Source organism: Chelon labrosus (genome assembly GCF_963514085.1).
Source record: "Chelon labrosus genome assembly, chromosome: 5".
Lineage (NCBI taxonomy): Eukaryota > Metazoa > Chordata > Actinopteri > Mugiliformes > Mugilidae > Chelon > Chelon labrosus.
This window is the reverse complement of record NC_140341.1, coordinates 5,078,486-5,096,100: the sequence shown is the minus strand read 5'-3', so window position 1 is coordinate 5,096,100 and position 17,615 is coordinate 5,078,486. Positions and strand designations below refer to the sequence as shown.

The 17,615-nt window shown below is 44.8% G+C and overlaps 2 protein-coding genes across 2 annotated transcripts; both read left to right on the top strand.

Annotated features, from left to right (window-relative positions):
• Window positions 1-357: 357 nt before the first annotated feature.
• med4 (mediator complex subunit 4) lies at window positions 358-3,939 on the top strand. Its single transcript, XM_084545283.1, has 7 exons — window positions 358-647; window positions 1,258-1,324; window positions 1,940-2,110; window positions 2,199-2,256; window positions 2,339-2,425; window positions 2,515-2,646; window positions 2,785-3,939. Exons 1-7 carry the CDS (start codon window positions 574-576, stop codon window positions 2,955-2,957), a joined length of 762 nt encoding a protein of 253 aa, XP_084401409.1. The 5' UTR covers window positions 358-573; the 3' UTR covers window positions 2,958-3,939.
• A 920-nt stretch (window positions 3,940-4,859) lies between these two features.
• On the top strand, window positions 4,860-15,832 carry sucla2 (succinate-CoA ligase ADP-forming subunit beta; the record flags this gene model as incomplete). The annotated part of the gene is made up of 11 exons (XM_084545461.1): window positions 4,860-4,979; window positions 6,631-6,826; window positions 9,839-9,938; window positions 10,268-10,430; window positions 10,951-11,079; window positions 11,510-11,648; window positions 12,059-12,220; window positions 12,385-12,527; window positions 13,009-13,129; window positions 13,649-13,737; window positions 13,910-15,832. 11 exons carry the CDS (start codon window positions 4,860-4,862, stop codon window positions 13,982-13,984), a joined length of 1,437 nt encoding a protein of 478 aa, XP_084401587.1. The 3' UTR covers window positions 13,985-15,832.
• Between the last annotated feature and the right edge of the window lie 1,783 nt (window positions 15,833-17,615).

Below are 17,615 nucleotides of genomic sequence, written 5' to 3'. Positions count from 1 at the left end.
CATTTTATATCCCGCTGAATAGCTCGGGTATAATTTTAGACTACAATTTATTGCTTCTTCGTCTTCATTTACCTATAATAAAATAATAATAAGAGTAGTTGAATGTGGAACCACCACAAGCTGGTTAGTCTCACAATGTGGAATTGATTTTCTGTATTTTAAGTAAAAAGGACTCAGAAAGCAAACTTGTGTGTTGGGTCGATGTGTCTATTTATCTTTGATATATATATTATATTTAAAAGTCACGTTTTCTGTCACATACTTTGAACCTATCACATTGAATTGGAGTTTGATAAACTTATTATAGTAAGGAATGTATGCACCAGGACTTGCTATAAATGATAAACTACATAATCAATGTTATCACAAGTGCCGTTACTGATTAATGAATTTCGCAATTAAGTAAACAAAATAAGCAAAGTCTGTTAATGTAGTAGCGCATAGCTACCAGGAGGCGACAGCAATAAAATACTTTTATGTACCAACTGCCGTTTAAAAAAAAAAGAGCGAAGAAGATGATTTGCGAGACGTCACTTCCTGTCTTGCGCAGAAGCGGTGAGTGGGAACGAAAAGATGGCCGCGATGGCAGAGAAATCGACAAAAGAGCGGTTGCTGTCTGTTTTGGACGATTTGGAGGTTTTATCCCGGTAAAGTCAAACTCTTTATAGTTCAGTCAAACTCACTGAGTTACCGTGATATTTAAATTGTTGTTCTGTTATTTGTAAAGAGTGTACTTGGCTCATTAAAGACGGAAAGCCGTCCGCTCCTGTGTGCTCTCGCATGTATTGCCGGACACTGGCATAACGGAGTAAACATTGACAGAAAAATAGTCAGCTCGGAGATTTTAAACATCCAGAATGTCGATTAATAACATCTACGGCTGTTCTGCATTGATAGGAGACACCGTCGGATACTTTTAATTAAAAGCAAACCCGAACGGCGTGCTCTAATATTTATAGTGACTCAGAAACAGATGAGAGATAACTGTAAAACTGTGTATTATTAGCTGTTAAAGTTGTTGGGAGAGTATTTATGTACTCAACGTTCCAACTCCAACTAAAAAACACACAATAATGGCTAAACAGCAACGATGGGCACTAATTTGCATCTCACACTCACGCTTGTCTTGCTCCTATGTGCTGATGTGCTGTGTGTTCGTGTTTTCTCCCAAATCCCTCCACCACATGTACACCAGCATGCTTTCCTCTCGGCTAAGGCTGATCAAGAACTGATTCCCGTGTTGTGTGTTTGTTTCAGGGAGCTGATAGAGATGCTGGCTCTGTCCAGGAGTCAGAAACTACCACAGCCCGGAGAGGACACGCAGGTAAACACATCACGCTCACCCCACTGTCTGAACTCTGACGGATCAACTGATGAGAAATATATGAACGAGTCCGGTTTCGTGGCATTAAGCTTCTGCAGTTTCCAGTGTTTCATTAATTTTTCACCAAGATCTTGTATTGATGATGGGAGAGTCTGACCACTGCACAAAGCCTTCTCCAGCACATCCCAAAGATTCTCAATGGGGTTAAGGTCTGGACTCTGTGGTGGCTAATCCATGTGTGAAAATGATGTCTCATGCTCCCTGAACCACTCTTTCACAATCTGAGCCCCATGAATCCTGGCATTGTCATCTTGGAGTATGATCCATTGATGGAATAACCTGGTCATTCAGTATATTCAGGTAGTCAGCTGACCTCATTCTTTGGGCAACATAATGTTGCTGAACCTAGACCTGAGCAACTGCAGCAACCCCAGATCATAGCACTGCCCCCACAGGCTTGTACAGTAGACACTAGGCATGATGGGTGCATCACTTCATCTGCCTCTCTTCTTACCCTGATGCCATGGTTCTCCACTGTCCTTCCAGTTTTTAATAATGCTATTTGCACCTTTCTTGTGTTTATTCAAATATTGTGCGTGTGTGTTTTGTCGTCAGATCCTGGAGCTGCTGGTGCAGAGGGACAGGGAGTTTCAGGAGCTGATGGAGGTGGCTCGGCAGCAGGGGAAGGTTCACCAGGAAATGCAGCTGCTGGAGAAGGAGGTGGAGAAGAGAGACAGTGACATCCAGCAGCTCCAGAAGCAGCTGAAGGAGGCTGAGCACATCCTGGTGGGTTGAGATTCTCTAAGTATGGTTCACACGTTACCGTAGGTTCTTTTAGTTTAAACAAACTTCTGTTTTTTTTTTCTTTTTTAAGGCTACTGCTGTTTACCAAGCGAAAGAGAAACTCAAATCAATTGACAAAGCCAAAAAAGGTGAGCTAACAAACCTTTCTGACATGTCGTGCCGAGTTTGATTCTCGTCCGTGAAGACAAACGGTTCACTTTGTCTCTGCAGGAAGCATCTCGTCGGAAGAAATCATCAAGTATGCTCACAGAATCAGTGCCAGTAACGCCGTGTGCGCTCCCCTCAACTGGGTGCCAGGTATGAACCAGAGTCTGTGCAGCACCTGCTGGTTTCCAGTGAAAGTCCCGTTTAACTTTGCTAACCACAAACGCAAATGTTGTCCTCAGGTGATCCACGCAGGCCCTACCCGACCGACTTGGAAATGCGCAGTGGGATGCTCGGTCACATGGCCAACCTGCCGACCAACGGCGTGAACGGACACCTGCCAGGTGATGCCCTGGCTGCTGGACGGTTACCAGGTCAGTAAGAGTAGGCCTGTCCCAGCTGTCATTGAGCAAGAGGCGGGGTACGCCCTGCACAGGTCTCCAGTCTATCGCAGGGCTAACACAGATCACCAAGTAACCTAACCTCTCTCCTCTCCTGTCCTGTCTGCTCAGACGTCCTGACGCCTCACTACCCCTGGCCGTCCTCGGACGTCTCGGCGGGGATGCTCCCTCCTCACCACGGCAACGACTTCGGCCTGGAGCCCCCGGGCCACAACAAGGAGAACGAGGACGACGTGGAGGCCATGTCGACCGACTCCTCCAGCAGCAGCAGCGACTCCGACTGAGACACGAGCCGAATGTTTGCACGTTTGAGCAGACGTCTTCTCGTCTTGGTCTTTTGAAATGAAGCTTAGACTGTCGATGTCGTTTATGCATGATAGTCCTTTATCTCCAAATTGCACTGTACACAGAACGCTGGCTCTCTGTATGCCTTTACATGTGATGAACAATAATGTCCCAGATGTCTGTTACTGCTGGGTGTTTGTGCAGGAATCTCCGATGTTTCCAGGCTGAAACAAGCAGTTTTTAAAAGTCTAACCATAATATTGCTGAAAACGTTAACCTTGGGTGAATGTGACTATAGCTATTGACCGGTTCTGGTTTCACCGAGCGTGTTTGCGTGTTGTAATCTACCTTATGAAGTCATGCAGAATCTACATATCTGTAGCTGTGTGATCCAACATCTTCCAAGAGTCGAATGAGGAGCATTTTTTAGCTGTGTGTACGTCTACGCTACGTCCAAGACGGGGTGCACGCGGTGCAACGGATCGCAAAGTTGTGCCTTGAGCCCGATTATGTCGCCATGTTCAAATGCATTAATTACTTTTTCACGTAGAACTCCCCATTTGTCTTACCGTACCTACCTTCTACCATCTCCTAGCTACTCGGCACAGACGTATCTGTGGCTAAGAAACAAAAAAATGTGACCCGTAAGTAACTGAATCCAGATTTATTTGCTTTTAATAGCCCGTATCTGCACAGGTTTGAGTCTAAATGTATCTATATGCAAATATCAACGTATTGAAAGTAAATCCTGACAAACTGAAGATGAACTAATATTATTCTCGACTTCTACATGAGGGAGAAATGAAACTGAGATCTCACAGACGGGTGCAAGAATTGTTGATCTTTGGTGATCCGGATGTGTGATTTAATTTCCCTTTTTATTTCTCTGTCATAGCTGGTGACTAATAAGGATATTTGCTGTATAACTATGTTTGCACTGTACATACTGAACCTTGTAAATAAATAAGTTTTGGATAGAAATTGCGTCTGTGTTTTATCATGGAGAGACCCAGAGTAGCATTGAAATGGAAGCAGCCTTTAGCAATTTCACATGCTGGTTAATAGTTTATTCTGTCTCATGTCTTACTTATAACATCTTAATTTGAAAAAGAAAAAAGCTAGAACCAGCTCAGTTTTAAATGATAACCATGCCAAATGAAAGAAATCACAGACTTGCAGCTGCTGATACATATTTACAATGCATTCATGTTTGGGGAGTTAAGTTTAAGTCTGTTTTCAACATTTTTGAGCTTTTTTTTTTTAGAGCTGTCAGGACTACTTTAGATAAGATAAACTGTGCAGAAGTGCCGTATTTTGCTATATTTTCATCTGAATTATTAATTGGTATTCAGACGGGCAGCGACACAGACTGAAAAACAAACTTTTCCACCTTAAAAACGTTTGATTTGGATCAGTAATTCATTTCTGCTTTAAGTACGGTGGAGTTAATGTGCTAAGAGTGCAACACAATACCTACTTGTTGACACAAAGCTCTGGAAAGTTAAGTGACAATAAGCGCTTTTCTTCATTTGTAGAGTCCAGTCACTCAGTCACACATTTTTAAACTAGAAACTTTAGAAAATTTAGGCTAAAGGTCAGAATGAGGCTATATTTACGTTGTGTCAAGGCCTAAGGAGTGATGCCTTCAAGAACTATTCGTAAACGACTATATCATAGTTTCTACAGTGTTTTCTGGGAAAGAAATGACTAACAAAAAATATTCAAACTTGTTTTTTGTCGAGTTTTATCTTTGTGTTAAACTTCACATTAGTTAATCTGAGCATTTCTCAGCCGTGTGCAGATGGGCTAATCTGAAAGTTAATTTTTAAGACGATTCCGTACTTTCCCACACTACGCTGAAGGTAGCACGGGGGTGAAGCAGGCTTTGAGTGTTGCTACGCATGCGCGTCAATCACTCCTCCGCTGTAGAGGGAGACATGGCGACGTCCCTGATCTGTAGCCGTTTGACGGCTAGCCTGAGAACTTCAGGGGCCAGAAACACTATCAGCACCGCTTCCAAGGTGAGTGTGTGTTCAGGTTGAAGGGAAGACATTTGGCTCTTTCGGACGACGTCCGCTGCGTCGCTGCGCCCTCTCAAACTGCCGCAGTCACCCTAAAAGCTCACAGGGTCAAATTTGACATTAGCACATCCCCATTGAATTTCCGTTGTTTTTGGCTAACGTGCTAACTAGCGCGCCGTTAGCTTTGGCGTGACCGGCTGTCACTGCTGCAGTAACGTCAGTGAAAAAAAAAATAAAAATAAAACACAGGGTCACCTCGGCTTCGGCTCATCCTGCCGCGGTGTTGTTGAGTATATTATGTTGAATTAAATATTTTTTTTGGAGCAGAAGGTGCTCAGTGACCTCCACCGGCTGTAGCTAGCCGTCAGCGGCTGGACGCCATGGCATCTGTCCCGCTGAGTCCACCCGGAAAGTTGTCGGGATAAATCCGCTCAGGCTCATTGAGCACAAACAACAGCTTTCACTGCTGGGGCAGACTGACAGCATAGAGCCGGGACACGGCACGAATAGCCGAGGGGGGGATAAGAGATCCAGCAGTGAGGTGGTGGTGGTGGATCAGGGTTAACTGCCCCTGAGACCCAAGACCCTCAGGGGTCTGAAGGGTTGAGGCCAATCTGGGGCCTTAAAAATAACATCCTTGGCAAAATCACAAAGACATTTAATAGCATTTAGCCACTGGTGAGCTCTGACCAAAACATGTAGCTGAGATTTATTCCAGCTCATCCATTAATCAGTCCTCCGCTGAGCTGCAGGAGTTCACCTTTTATGGCAGCTTTGGAAAACATGCCATCAGTGTGATGAATCTAGTGCCGTGTTTACATAAATCACATTTTAAAATGCTTCCACCTCAGACACCATCTCAACACCACGACAGCTCCACGTTAAAAAGCCAGAACGAGGAAGCAGAGAGGCAGAACGAGCCTTTTTAGTTTTTTTATTTTATTTCCTCGTTTGTAGCCAAAACTGAGTTACGTCCAGCGCAAATGTGTCGCGTCTAGTTTGGTTATTCCTTTTAGCAGCTGAATGGAATTCATTCTGAAATCTGATCATGTCATCGTCTCAGATTAGGATAAAACAATCCTGTGTTTTTAAGCCGTTTCAAGGATTTTTCTTTGCTTTCTTTTTCCTTTTGCTTTCTAAGACGTTTAGCGCTGACAAGGTCTAATTGTGCAAAAGGTTGAGAAGAAAACAGCTGTGTTGGAGTTAAAAATAGGAACCAAAGGTGTCTTTTTGAACTGGACACCATAGCTATGTATCTTCAGCTTTGAGTTGATAAAATTATGTGGAAAATTGTCTAAACCTGTTGGGAAAACAGTTATTTCTTCTGGTGGACTAGTTATTCAGCTGTAATTGTTTCTGTTCCCTCTTCACGGCTTTTACCTTCCAGGCTGGCATCACTGTCATCTGGAGGTTTCCCATATTGTGTGTTTTGAGGAAATCCGACTGTCGGGTGACTCGGTTTCGGCTGAGCTATGTTTCACATCCTTAATTGAGATTCCCATGTCGCTTGAGTTACGCCACAGATGGCAAACCCTTTTCTGCTTTAAAAAAAAAAAAAGAGGTATTTATGGTGTGTGTTTAGTGTCGGGAATCCGTCGCTTAATGATTGATTGGTCCTCCTCTGCTCGCTCTCTCCCCGTCCCCCGTCCAGGTTCTCGGCGGTTCCTCCGGTCTGCTCGGAGGCCATGCGTCCCAGCTGCAGCCCCCTCACCTGCAGCAGCAGCAGAGGAACCTGTCCCTGCACGAGTACATGAGCATCGGCCTGCTGAAAGAGGCCGGCATCTCCGTGCCGGCCGGCTTGGTGGCCAGCTCCCCGGATGAGGCCTACGCCGCGGCCAAGGAGATCGGTAGGCCGCACTGAGCTGTCATCACTTTCACACACACACATATACATATACTCTGTGCCGCACAGAAGCTGAGGCCAATACATGTGGAACAAACTAAATAAAAAGCAAAAACAGGATATTATATGTTGAATATTCAGGTTGTTATTTTCACTTAATCTGCCTCAGTTCTGCAGCAGTTTTGAGTGTTTTATAATCACTTGAACACGTATGTTCTTGCTCCAAAACATCTCATGTTTTTGAGCGTCTCCATTATGAGAATTTCCTGTGTTTCTTTGTTTTATTTCACTTTAAATTAAACAGTAAAAACGTCACATGCGTTGCTTGGTTAGTCGTCTGGTTGTTCCATCACTTTGTTTGCAGGTTTCAGACATTTATGTTCCCCTCCGGATGATTTGTAATATCTTTATAATAACTGTTTGCAGACCTTTGACACGTTTCATAAACTAATTAAAAAATAGTTGACGGATTAATCAGTGATGAAACTAATCGGTAGCTGCAGCCCTTGAAACATGCAACTGACGTTAAGACGTTAAGACGTGACTCATGACAAACTGAACCATTAATCTGCACATTTCTTTAGCAAATATTTGTCATTTTACTTAATAGAAGTAGTTTCTGCTCTTGGCACAACGCAAAGCAAACCCCTTCATTTCTCACTGACTCTGGAGGAGTCATCATCAGTGAATTAGACAAGTGCTAGCCTACTCTAGAGCTAGATTTATGCTTAAAGAGTCTGTAAATACATCGCTAAGGCGAGGATGTCAGTGTGACTGTGCCGAGTTTCTCTGTATGTGGCAACAGAGGCTCGAGTTGGAGCGAATAAATGAAAAGATGGAGGACGTCTGAGTTGATGGCACATAGGAGGCAGATGGAGGGATCTTCTGTGGCTGATCACTGAGAGACATGAATGACAAAATGCATATGCATCACTTTAACATGTCGTCACATATAGGGGCGGGGTATTTGCTATTGATTTCACAGATCGATTTAATTCAGATTCACAAGGGCCTGATTCAGAGTAGAAAGAGAATTCCACAGCACTGATGTTATTGGTTCCAGAGATTTAAGGTGTTTCCACAACATTTCATCTCTAATTTCATATTATATTCTTGCGTTTGGCTTTTGCTTTTCTCCAGCTCTTCCTTCGTACTTTTTAAATCCAAACTGCTGCCACATATCAGCTTCTAGTCCTGACGGTGTTCTGTGAGTTGGAGCTTCCGTCATGCATTTCATCTCCCTCACACGTCGACTAATTGTCTGTTCATTGTTGTGCAATTTTGCGAGAGAAAAAAACATCATGGGTGATTATCTTTCAGCTGGCAACAAGTTATTTAACCCCAACTGATGCAATGAGTAGCTTCTCATTTCTTAAACAACCATGTCTAAAGACACATCCTGTGGTTGTGGTAAAGATGTTAGTCTGTTTGGGTCAAATCATTGGCATGCATCAAGCAGAGAAAACATCTAAGGAGATTGAAGAAACTACTAAAACTGGGTTAAGAACTGTCCAACGTGTTATTAAAAACTGGAAGGATGGTGGGGAACCATCAGGGTAAGAAGAGAGGCAGATGAAGTGATGCACCCATCATGCCTCGTGTCTACTGTACAAGCCTGTGGGGGCAGTGCTATGATCTGGGGTTGCTGCAGTTGCTCAGGTCTAGGTTCAGCAACATTATGTGTCCAAAGAATGAGGTCAGCTGACTACCTGAATATACTGAATGACCAGGTTATTCCATCAATGGATCATATTCCAAGATGACAATGCCAGGATTCATGGGGCTCAGATTGTGAAAGAGTGGTTCAGGGAGCATGAGACATCATTTTCACACATGGATCGGCCACCACAGAGTCCAGACCTTAACCCCATTGAGAATCTTTGGGATGTGCTGGAGAAGGCTTTGTGCAGTGGTCAGACTCTCCCATCATCAATACAAGATCTTGGTGAAAAATTAATGCAACACTGGATGGAAATAAATCTGGAGACATTGGAGAAGCTTATCGATTGTATTTAAAAACAATCAATCCAGGGATTTTAATGAATTGATATTGCATCTTTCAAATGAAGATGAAGATTTACACATGAAGCTACCAGAAACCCATAATGCAACGCTTTCTGTACAAGGCTTTGTTGCACCGGTACTCGGGCCATTCATAAACAGAACAGATGTTGTGAACACAGTTGTTTAATCCATGAAGATAAGAGACAACCCCCTCCTTTTCAAACCTAATCTCCAAAAAGAAGAACCAGTATTGTTGAACTTTTGACGTGAATGCATTAGAACAAAGACCTTTGCTGCTCAACAGGAAATCAAAACATGTTCATCTGTGTTCTATCTTTTCTTTTTTCCCCCTCTTTAGTGCTGATTGTTTGCTCTTGTTGCATAGCTGCTCCTGTGCTAAGCTCCGTGTTTTTCCCTTTGTTTGCCACTGTGGACTATTTTATGATGCATTACAATGAAAGTATTGAGGTTCGACCTTGCTAACGAACCCAGAGTGTCCATTTTGACATAGTTCGGTCGTCTTCAAGGACTCAGAATACCACTCGGAGCCTTGTCTGACACCTCATGACCTTTGTGTGTGTGTGTGTGTGGGGTGTTAAATAACTGAAGCCTGGTCTGTCCCATATAGACACACACTGACCCACGCACACTCGGTCTAAACATAGCCCTCCTCCTGCTTCAGTGGCATCAGGTGACACTCAACTTGTTCCAGGATAGTAAGAAGCTGCGACTCCTCTCAGAATAAACAACAGTTTTATTGTTCATTTTTAAACACGTAACCAGAGTCTTAGTATTGCACCACTGCGCCAAGAGTATAATCAATGTAGTAAAGTTTGACTCAGTGGGCAGTGCTCACATTTTACAGGCCAAGCGTTCAGAGAAGCAGGCAGCGCTTTGTATTTTATCCATGAAAAATAAATCATTTACACATTGTTTTCTGTGAAACCCGCCTCTATCACTTTTATCATCACTGTGTTTTATTCATGGGCTGGTGTGTGTGTTTGTGTTTTAGGTTCAAAGGACCTGGTGGTGAAAGCTCAGGTGCTGGCTGGCGGCAGAGGGAAGGGGACGTTTGAGGGCGGACTGAAGGGAGGCGTGAGGATCGTCTACTCGTAAGTTACCCACCGCAAACCTAACGTCGGTAATTATTCATTAATGACCCGAGAACGCCATCGGCATCAGCGGTACGTTAATGCAGAGAGCAGTTGATATCGGCGCTGGACAACTTGTTGCATCAGTTGTTTCATATCTAGTTTAAGGCAACCTTTCCACCAATCAGTATGCAGGTTTTCTCGTTTGAGAACTGCACGCAAGCCCAGCTCTGTAGCCTCCTCGTTGGTTGAATTCCTGATGCTGATGCACAGCTATGAATTGACCTTAAACAGTAATGAAAATCTTGTTCTGTTAATCATTTAATAAACCGTTTGTGATCCGTCTCCAGACCAGAGGAGGCCCGAGACATTTCATCCCAGATGATTGGTCGGAAGCTGTACACAAAGCAGACCGGGGAGGCGGGCCGCATCTGCAACCAGGTGTTCATCTGCGAGCGCAGGTACCCACGCAGAGAGTACTACTTCGCCATCACCATGGAGAGGTCCTTTCAGGTGAGGTGACACACGGACGCACCTGTTATGTATGTCTAGATACATGTAGTCGGGTCAGACTCAACCTTATCACAGCATCCTTATGTCCCAATATCTGTTTAGAAAGATTTCTTTTTTTTAAATGATAAAAACTAAAATAAGCACGAGTGTGTTCCTTGAATGCACCATGAATCGTCATTGATTAAACAAGTCCCTTGTGGTCAGACTTGTGCTGTTTCATATCCCCACCACTAGATGGCAGCACAGTATGAAAAGTTAAACCCTGGCGGCTTCTTGTGAATGTTTTATTTCAATGTAAACTGAATTATTGGTGTTTTTAGTTCTGTATCATCTCTCTATTATCTTATAGACAAAATGACAAACCAACAGAAACGTATAAAAACATTTAATGATAAAAGTGCCAGTTGCTAATAAGAGTGCAGTGTTAGATCTACTGTCCTTAGTTGTGGTTTGGAGGTGGTTTTGAGACACTGCTGTCCTGAATTAACCAACAACCGTTCCTCCCACTTGTGTCCCACAGGGCCCGGTGTTGATTGGCAGCTCGCAGGGGGGCGTGAACATCGAGGACGTCGCGGCGGAAAATCCGGACGCCATCGTGAAGGAGCCCATCGACATCGTGGAGGGCATCAAGATGGAGCAGGCTGTCAAGGTACAGTCAACAGTACAGCGAAGAGACGAGGCCATGATCCAAGTGTGTGCTCCGGGCTGTGGTAGAAATCTAAGAGGAGAGGGGGAGGAGTGTGTTTGTGTGCATTCAGTCACGTTTCTATAAATCAGAGCTGAGGTTTGGAGCGGGTTTCATTCCTCCCACGTGTTTTTATTCCCCTTAGATGTTTGATTTATTTTGGCACCCGATAATTTGGCACCCACATTTCCTCCCACCTTCCTTGTTTTTTTATTCAGACAAAGATCTGTAATTAGTCTTCAGAAGTACAAACAGCAGCTAATTTTAGTTTAAGATGTTGGGTTTTTCACATGGTGCACAGTTCTTTGGACAAGCTCCTCTTGGCACTGAAATGCCAGCTGCATGCTCTTACCGATGAAAGACTCTAACATCCAAAGTGTTTGTGTCGCCGCAGGTCGCTGAGAAGATGGGCTTCCCACCGGCGCTGGTGAAGGAGGCGGCCGAGAACATGATCAAACTGTACAATCTGTTCATCAAGTACGACGCCTCCATGGTGGAGATCAACCCCATGGTGGAGGACTCCTCTGGCATGGGTACGTACGATACGCACACAGGCCTTCTCTGGTGTTTTAGAGGGAACCACAGTGATGTTCTCAATCTGATATTGTGACCAGTTAAACATAAAAGAGCTTCTCAGAGCTACTTCTTCACATGTCTGTCTGGTTGTGTTTGTAGTCATTTTAAAAAGGCCTCAGTGATAGTGAAAAGCTGCCAGCGGTCACTTGAAGGCAGCACGGAGGCAATTTTAATTCAATTTCAATCCATTTCCACTAGAGGTCACTGTCCTCTACAAAGAGATAGGAGATGAGTGAATCGCTCTATATGGGGACAGGGCTTCCAGTGAGATTCAACTATCACTACTGCATAAAATGTTGCTGCAGGTTACGACTCAGCCTGAGTTAATCATCTCCCCTCTAATACCTTTGTTTTTGCTCGCTAACAGTGATGTGCATGGACGCCAAGATCAACTTCGACTCCAACGCAGTGTACCGCCAGGAGAAGGTGTTCGAGATGCGGGACTGGAGTCAGGAAGACCCGCGGGACCGGCAGGCCGCCAAAGCCGACCTCAACTACATCGGCCTGGATGGAACTATCGGATGTCTGGGTCAGTGCTAACAGAGCAGTTTAATACTTTTTAGTTTCAGATGTGCCACCGATAGCACAATTACCTTAAACTTTTTAATCTGACCCACATTGCGTTTGATACCACCTCACATCGTCTTTTATCCGAGCCGTCTAAACCAGACCATCTGAATCTGACTCCTCTAGTGAACGGAGCCGGTCTGGCCATGGCCACCATGGACATCATCAAGCTCCATGGAGGCACGCCGGCCAACTTTCTGGATGTAGGCGGAGGAGCCACAGCTCACCAGGTGACTGAGGCCTTCAAGCTCATCACCTCTGACAGGAAGGTAAGAACACAGCCTGTTCAACTTGTCAAATTAAAGATTTGGGTGTTAGATGTGTAAACTGAAGGTGTCTCTTTGGGCTCTTGGATACTGTGAAGGATGTTTTTAACCATTTTATAGGCTAATAAACAAATAAATTAAGAAAATAACTGGTGAATAAACTGAAAGAAAATACTTGGCAGCCCCGGTAGCATCTGAGCTATTGCCTTTGTTATTTAGATCGTATCCAACTACATCTCTAAATATGAAGCCAGACACAGCAGTGTGTTGATCATCACATCCCACTCAGCTAAAATCAGTGTGTTTTTCCTTATTATTAATATTATTTAATGGTGGTTAGCGCTGATGCCACACAGCAAGAAGGTTCTGGGTTTGAATCCATGGGCCGACTGGTTCTTTTCTTCCACCATCCAAAGACATGCTGGTTAGGTTCGCTGGTGATTCTAAATCGTCTGTTTTTATCTGTTGTGGTGGCGTCTCTCAGGTCCAGGCCATCCTTGTCAACATCTTCGGAGGCATCATGAGGTGCGACGTCATCGCTCAGGGCATCATCATGGCCGTGAGAGACCTGGACCTCAAGATTCCTATCGTCGTGCGGTTACAAGGTACGACACGCAAACGGTGTGACATCCATGTAATACACACAGCCAAAATCAGTCTATATGGAGTGGACCTTCTTGGAGACGGATCAGGCTTTTGGTCCAGATTGACCTGGACACCTTCCACTGGAGGTTGCCCACCTCAGCTAACTGGCTCAGTACAAAATGTTCCAACTTTCCACTTTCAGTCCAGCGATTGCCGATATCCGAAGGAGGAGTAGCAGTTCTGTATCTTCATGGTTATCATGAGAACAAGTATTTACTCTGCTTGACCAAGGAAGTCTTCATCTTATCATCTGACATCTGTTATATTCGTCTAATCTCCCAAATTTAGAAGGCAGCAGCAGCAGCAACTGCTCACTGTCTTAAAACATCTTCCATCTTATAAGATAGCTTTGGTCTTGGGGATATTTTATTTCTCAGGTCAGGTCAGGAGTCTTCCTCCATGGAGCCCAAGTATCCACAGTGAAAGATCTGTCATCTGCTTCACAAACATCAACGTGTCTTGTCTTGTCTTGTCTTTAGGGACGAGAGTGGATGACGCCAAAGCCCTAATTGCTGCCAGCCCACTGAAAATCCTGGCCTGTGACGACCTGGACGAGGCCGCTAAAATGGTACACACCAACACACTCACTGAGCCTCTGCTTTAATCTGACTTGAATGCTTTTACTTTGCACTTTTACAGACGTACACCTTCCTCCAGGTGTGTGCCGCATGCACCGATCAGCTGCAACATTATGAGACAGGAGACGTGAATACCATTGACACGATTTGTTTCGTTCACAGGTTGTAAAGCTTTCTGAAATCGTCTCTCTGGCGAAGGAAGCTCAAGTGGACATCACCTTCCAGCTGCCCATCTAGAGAAAGGAAAGAAAAAAATAAAAATAAAACCTCGACCTCCTCACCCCCCCCCCCCCCCCTCGATCACCTCCTCCGGACGACCTCCTCCTGAGAAGACACGTTTAGTTTTCCCTCTTCTCATCCACCTTGTGTCTCTGTGGCGCGACGTGGCGCGACTCTGAACGGGTTTCACTTAGAGAGAGCGGCCCACGTCTCCCTCCAAGCCCGCAAACTTTTAACGTTGCACTCGAGTCGATACGCACAAACCCCTCCACCTTTTGTAAATCCTCCTCTTCCTCCTTCGCTCTCTTCCACTCGAGAGGGAGACTCCGGTCTGTTAACTCCAGTATTTGTCGGGAACATCTCCTTCCACCAACCTACTCCAAATTAAACAATAAAACGCAGCAGCCAAAGCATTTTCGTTCACTCTCTTTGCCTGCAGAGACGGACTTTAACCTCCACCCCTCCACACACACACACAATCGTTTCATATAGTTTTGCATGAGTGCCTTTTTCAGTGTTTCGTCTCTAAGTAGAAATGTATTAAAATAAAGACTGAACATGTTCACTCCATGCAAGGCTTTGTTGGCGTATATCAGCTTCAGGAAATATACAACAATAACACAACAGCATTGATCTAATAATACTGTTCACGAGTATTCATCAGCCAGTTTCATTGCTCATATCTCTTCTTTGATTTTCTTGCTGTGGACTTGAAAGTCCGGCCTGCAGAGTTCAGCCCAGTCGAAGCAGACGGTTGCGTTGCGTTGACCGACTTGAGCGCCGACGTGCACTCCTGTAGTTTGCACGCTCTGCCTCGGCGGAGATTTAAAACTTCACGTCCGTTAACTTCCCTTCCTGGACACTTCATTCTTTACATTTCAACCAAATATAACACCAGTTTGAACCAAAATATCACCTGCAGAAAGAAAACTGCTTCCACGCGCTAACATAGTCGGTTCATCGAGAGGAAAAACCAGCAGGCGGTGGCGTCGCTTCCCCAAGCCTCCGTTGTCAGATTTTGCTTTTTATTAGAGCGCCGACAAATGTTTGAGGGGAGATAAATCATTTTGATTGAGCTCTTTGTCGATCAGAACGTGGCTTTTAATGATGTTTTGTGGATCAAGCCGTTCTGAACTTCATGATTTAATTCCACCAGCCCTTTTTCCCGCCATATTTCAAAAAATGCACATAACTGAAGCACGCCAGCTGCCCTCCTGGGATTCAAAAAAATGTCTCAAACTACTTTGTTTAGCAAAAGGAAGCCAGAAGTGCAAGCTCGTGTTCGCAACTTGGTTTCCTCACAGTCGGTTTCTCCAATCAGACCAGAGAGGCTCGAAACTCCAGCTTCAGACCTCGGGTTCATCTCCGTCATATTTGAGGCGGCCATAGTTGTCAGGTTCAAAAGGAACTACTGCCACTTTCTTTTTGTTTTTTTGTTTTGTGAAAGGTACAAGAAAATGCTCGAGACACTGGAAATGTATTTATGTAGCTGCCACGTCGCCCTGATTTAAACATGAGCTGCCTCCTGTACGTTCAGCTCTGCCGTCGCGCCACAGAGACACGGCCGCGCTCTTTTAGCTCTTTTTTTTTTTGTTTCGTTTCCGTATGTAACTTCAGAGTGACGCCGTGGGCCGCGTCCTCTCTGCCTGACGGTAAAATGCTAAAATAGTTGTTTCCCTCCCTCCCTCCCTCCTTGCTCTTCCTCCTCCCTCCCCAGCGCTCCGAACACAAGCAGTCGTTGTGAGTTGTACGTCATTTATTTTATCTTGTAAATAACCACACTGATGTTCTCGCTCTGTAAAATATTTATGCTCCTCGCAAAAAGGGTTGGACAAAGGACGAAAATGAATAAATGCAGAGAACGCCGAGATTTGTGGGCTTTTCTTCTTGTCTCCTGTGTTTTTCTGTCTGAACGCTTCCAGCTTTAAAAACACTCAATTTAGTTGTCTCGAAAATAAACTCCAACACTGACACTTGCCTTTTGTTGTTTCATCACCACAACAGCTTTAGAGCTCTTTATGTACCATTCATTTTCCACCCTCTTGATCCTTGTCATTTCATTTCACACATTTCTATTTAAACATCTGTATAAAGCTGGAAAGTATGAACAGCTTACACCGATCGGCCACAACATTATGACCACTGACAGGAGAAGTAGATAGCATTGACCATCTTGTGACAGTCCAATGTTCTGCTGGGAAACTTCTGGACCTGGCATTCATTCATGTGGATGTTACTTAGACATGTAGCACCCACCTAGACCAGACCAGGCACCCCCACCCCATAGCAATGACACTCCTTGATGGCAGCAGCCATCCCCAGCAGGAAGCAGCCTTTGAGGATGTCATCGTCGCAGCTCTCCACACAGCACTAGAACATCTGGAACACCGAATGACCTACATCTGGTTATTGATCACAGCTGTTGTTTAATGCACTGAACCCACCACTGCACTCCCTTTACACAGTGACCAGACCAGTGGTTAGAAAAGTGACAGAAAAGATACACTATATTACCAAAAGTATTCGCTCACCCATTCAAATGATCAGAATCAGGTGTTCTAATCACTTGGCCTGGCCCCAGGTGTATAAATTCAAGCACTCAGGCATGCAGACTGTGAAACAAGACATTTGTGAAAGAATGGGCCGCTCTCAGGAGCTCAGTGAATTCCAGCGTGGAACTGTCATAGGATGCCACTTGTGCAACAAATCCAGTCGTGAAATTTCCTCGCTCCTAAATATTCCACAGTCAACTGTCAGCTCTATTATAACAAAATGGAAGCGTTTGGGAAAAACAGCAACTCAGCCACGAAGTGGTAGGCCACGTAAAGTGACGGAGAGGGGTCAGCGGATGCTGAAGCGCATAGTGCAAAGAGGTCGCCGACTTTCTGCACAGTCAATTGCTACAGAGCTACAAACTTCATGTGACCTTCAGATTAGCCCAAGTACAGTACGCAGAGAGCTTCATGGAATGGGTTTCCATGGCCGAGCAGCTGCAGCCAAGCCACACACACCAAGTGCAATGCAAGGCGTCGGATGCAATGGTGTAAAGCACGCCGCCACTGGCCTCTAGAGCAGTGGAGACGCGTTCTCTGGAGTGATGAATCACGCTTTACCATCTGGCAATCTGATGGACGAGTCTGGGTTTGGAGGTTGCCAGGAGAACGGTACATTTCAGATTGCATTGTGCCAACTGTGAAATTTGGTGGAGGAGGAATTATGGTATGGGGTTGTTTTTCAGGAGCTGGGCTTGGCCCCTTAGTTCCAGTGAAAGGAACATTGAATGCTTCAGGATACCAAAACATTTTGGACAATTCCATGCTCCCAACCTTGTGGGAACAGTTTGGAGCGGGCCCCTTCCTCTTCCAACATGACTGTGCACCAGTGCACAAAGCAAGGTCCATAAAGACGTGGATGACAGAGTCTGGTGTGGATGAACTTGACTGGCCTGCACAGAGTCCTGACCTGAACCCGATAGAACACCTTTGGGATGAATTAGAGCGGAGACTGAGAGCCAGGCCTTCTCGACCAACATCAGTGTGTGACCTCACCAATGCGCTTTTGGAAGAATGGTCAAAAATTCCTATAAACACTCTCCTCAACCTTGTGGACAGTCTTCCCAGAAGAGTTGAAGCTGTAATAGCTGCAAAAG

Bases quoted from the DNA above. Each gene is read 5' to 3' on its own strand.
- med4 (XM_084545283.1), top strand. From the start codon at position 574: ATGGCCGCGATGGCAGAGAAATCGACAAAAGAGCGGTTGCTGTCTGTT. The intron at 1,325-1,939 runs GTAAACACATCA...TTTTGTCGTCAG, and splicing joins AGCCCGGAGAGGACACGCAG to ATCCTGGAGCTGCTGGTGCA. The intron at 2,647-2,784 runs GTCAGTAAGAGT...CTGTCTGCTCAG, and splicing joins GGCTGCTGGACGGTTACCAG to ACGTCCTGACGCCTCACTAC.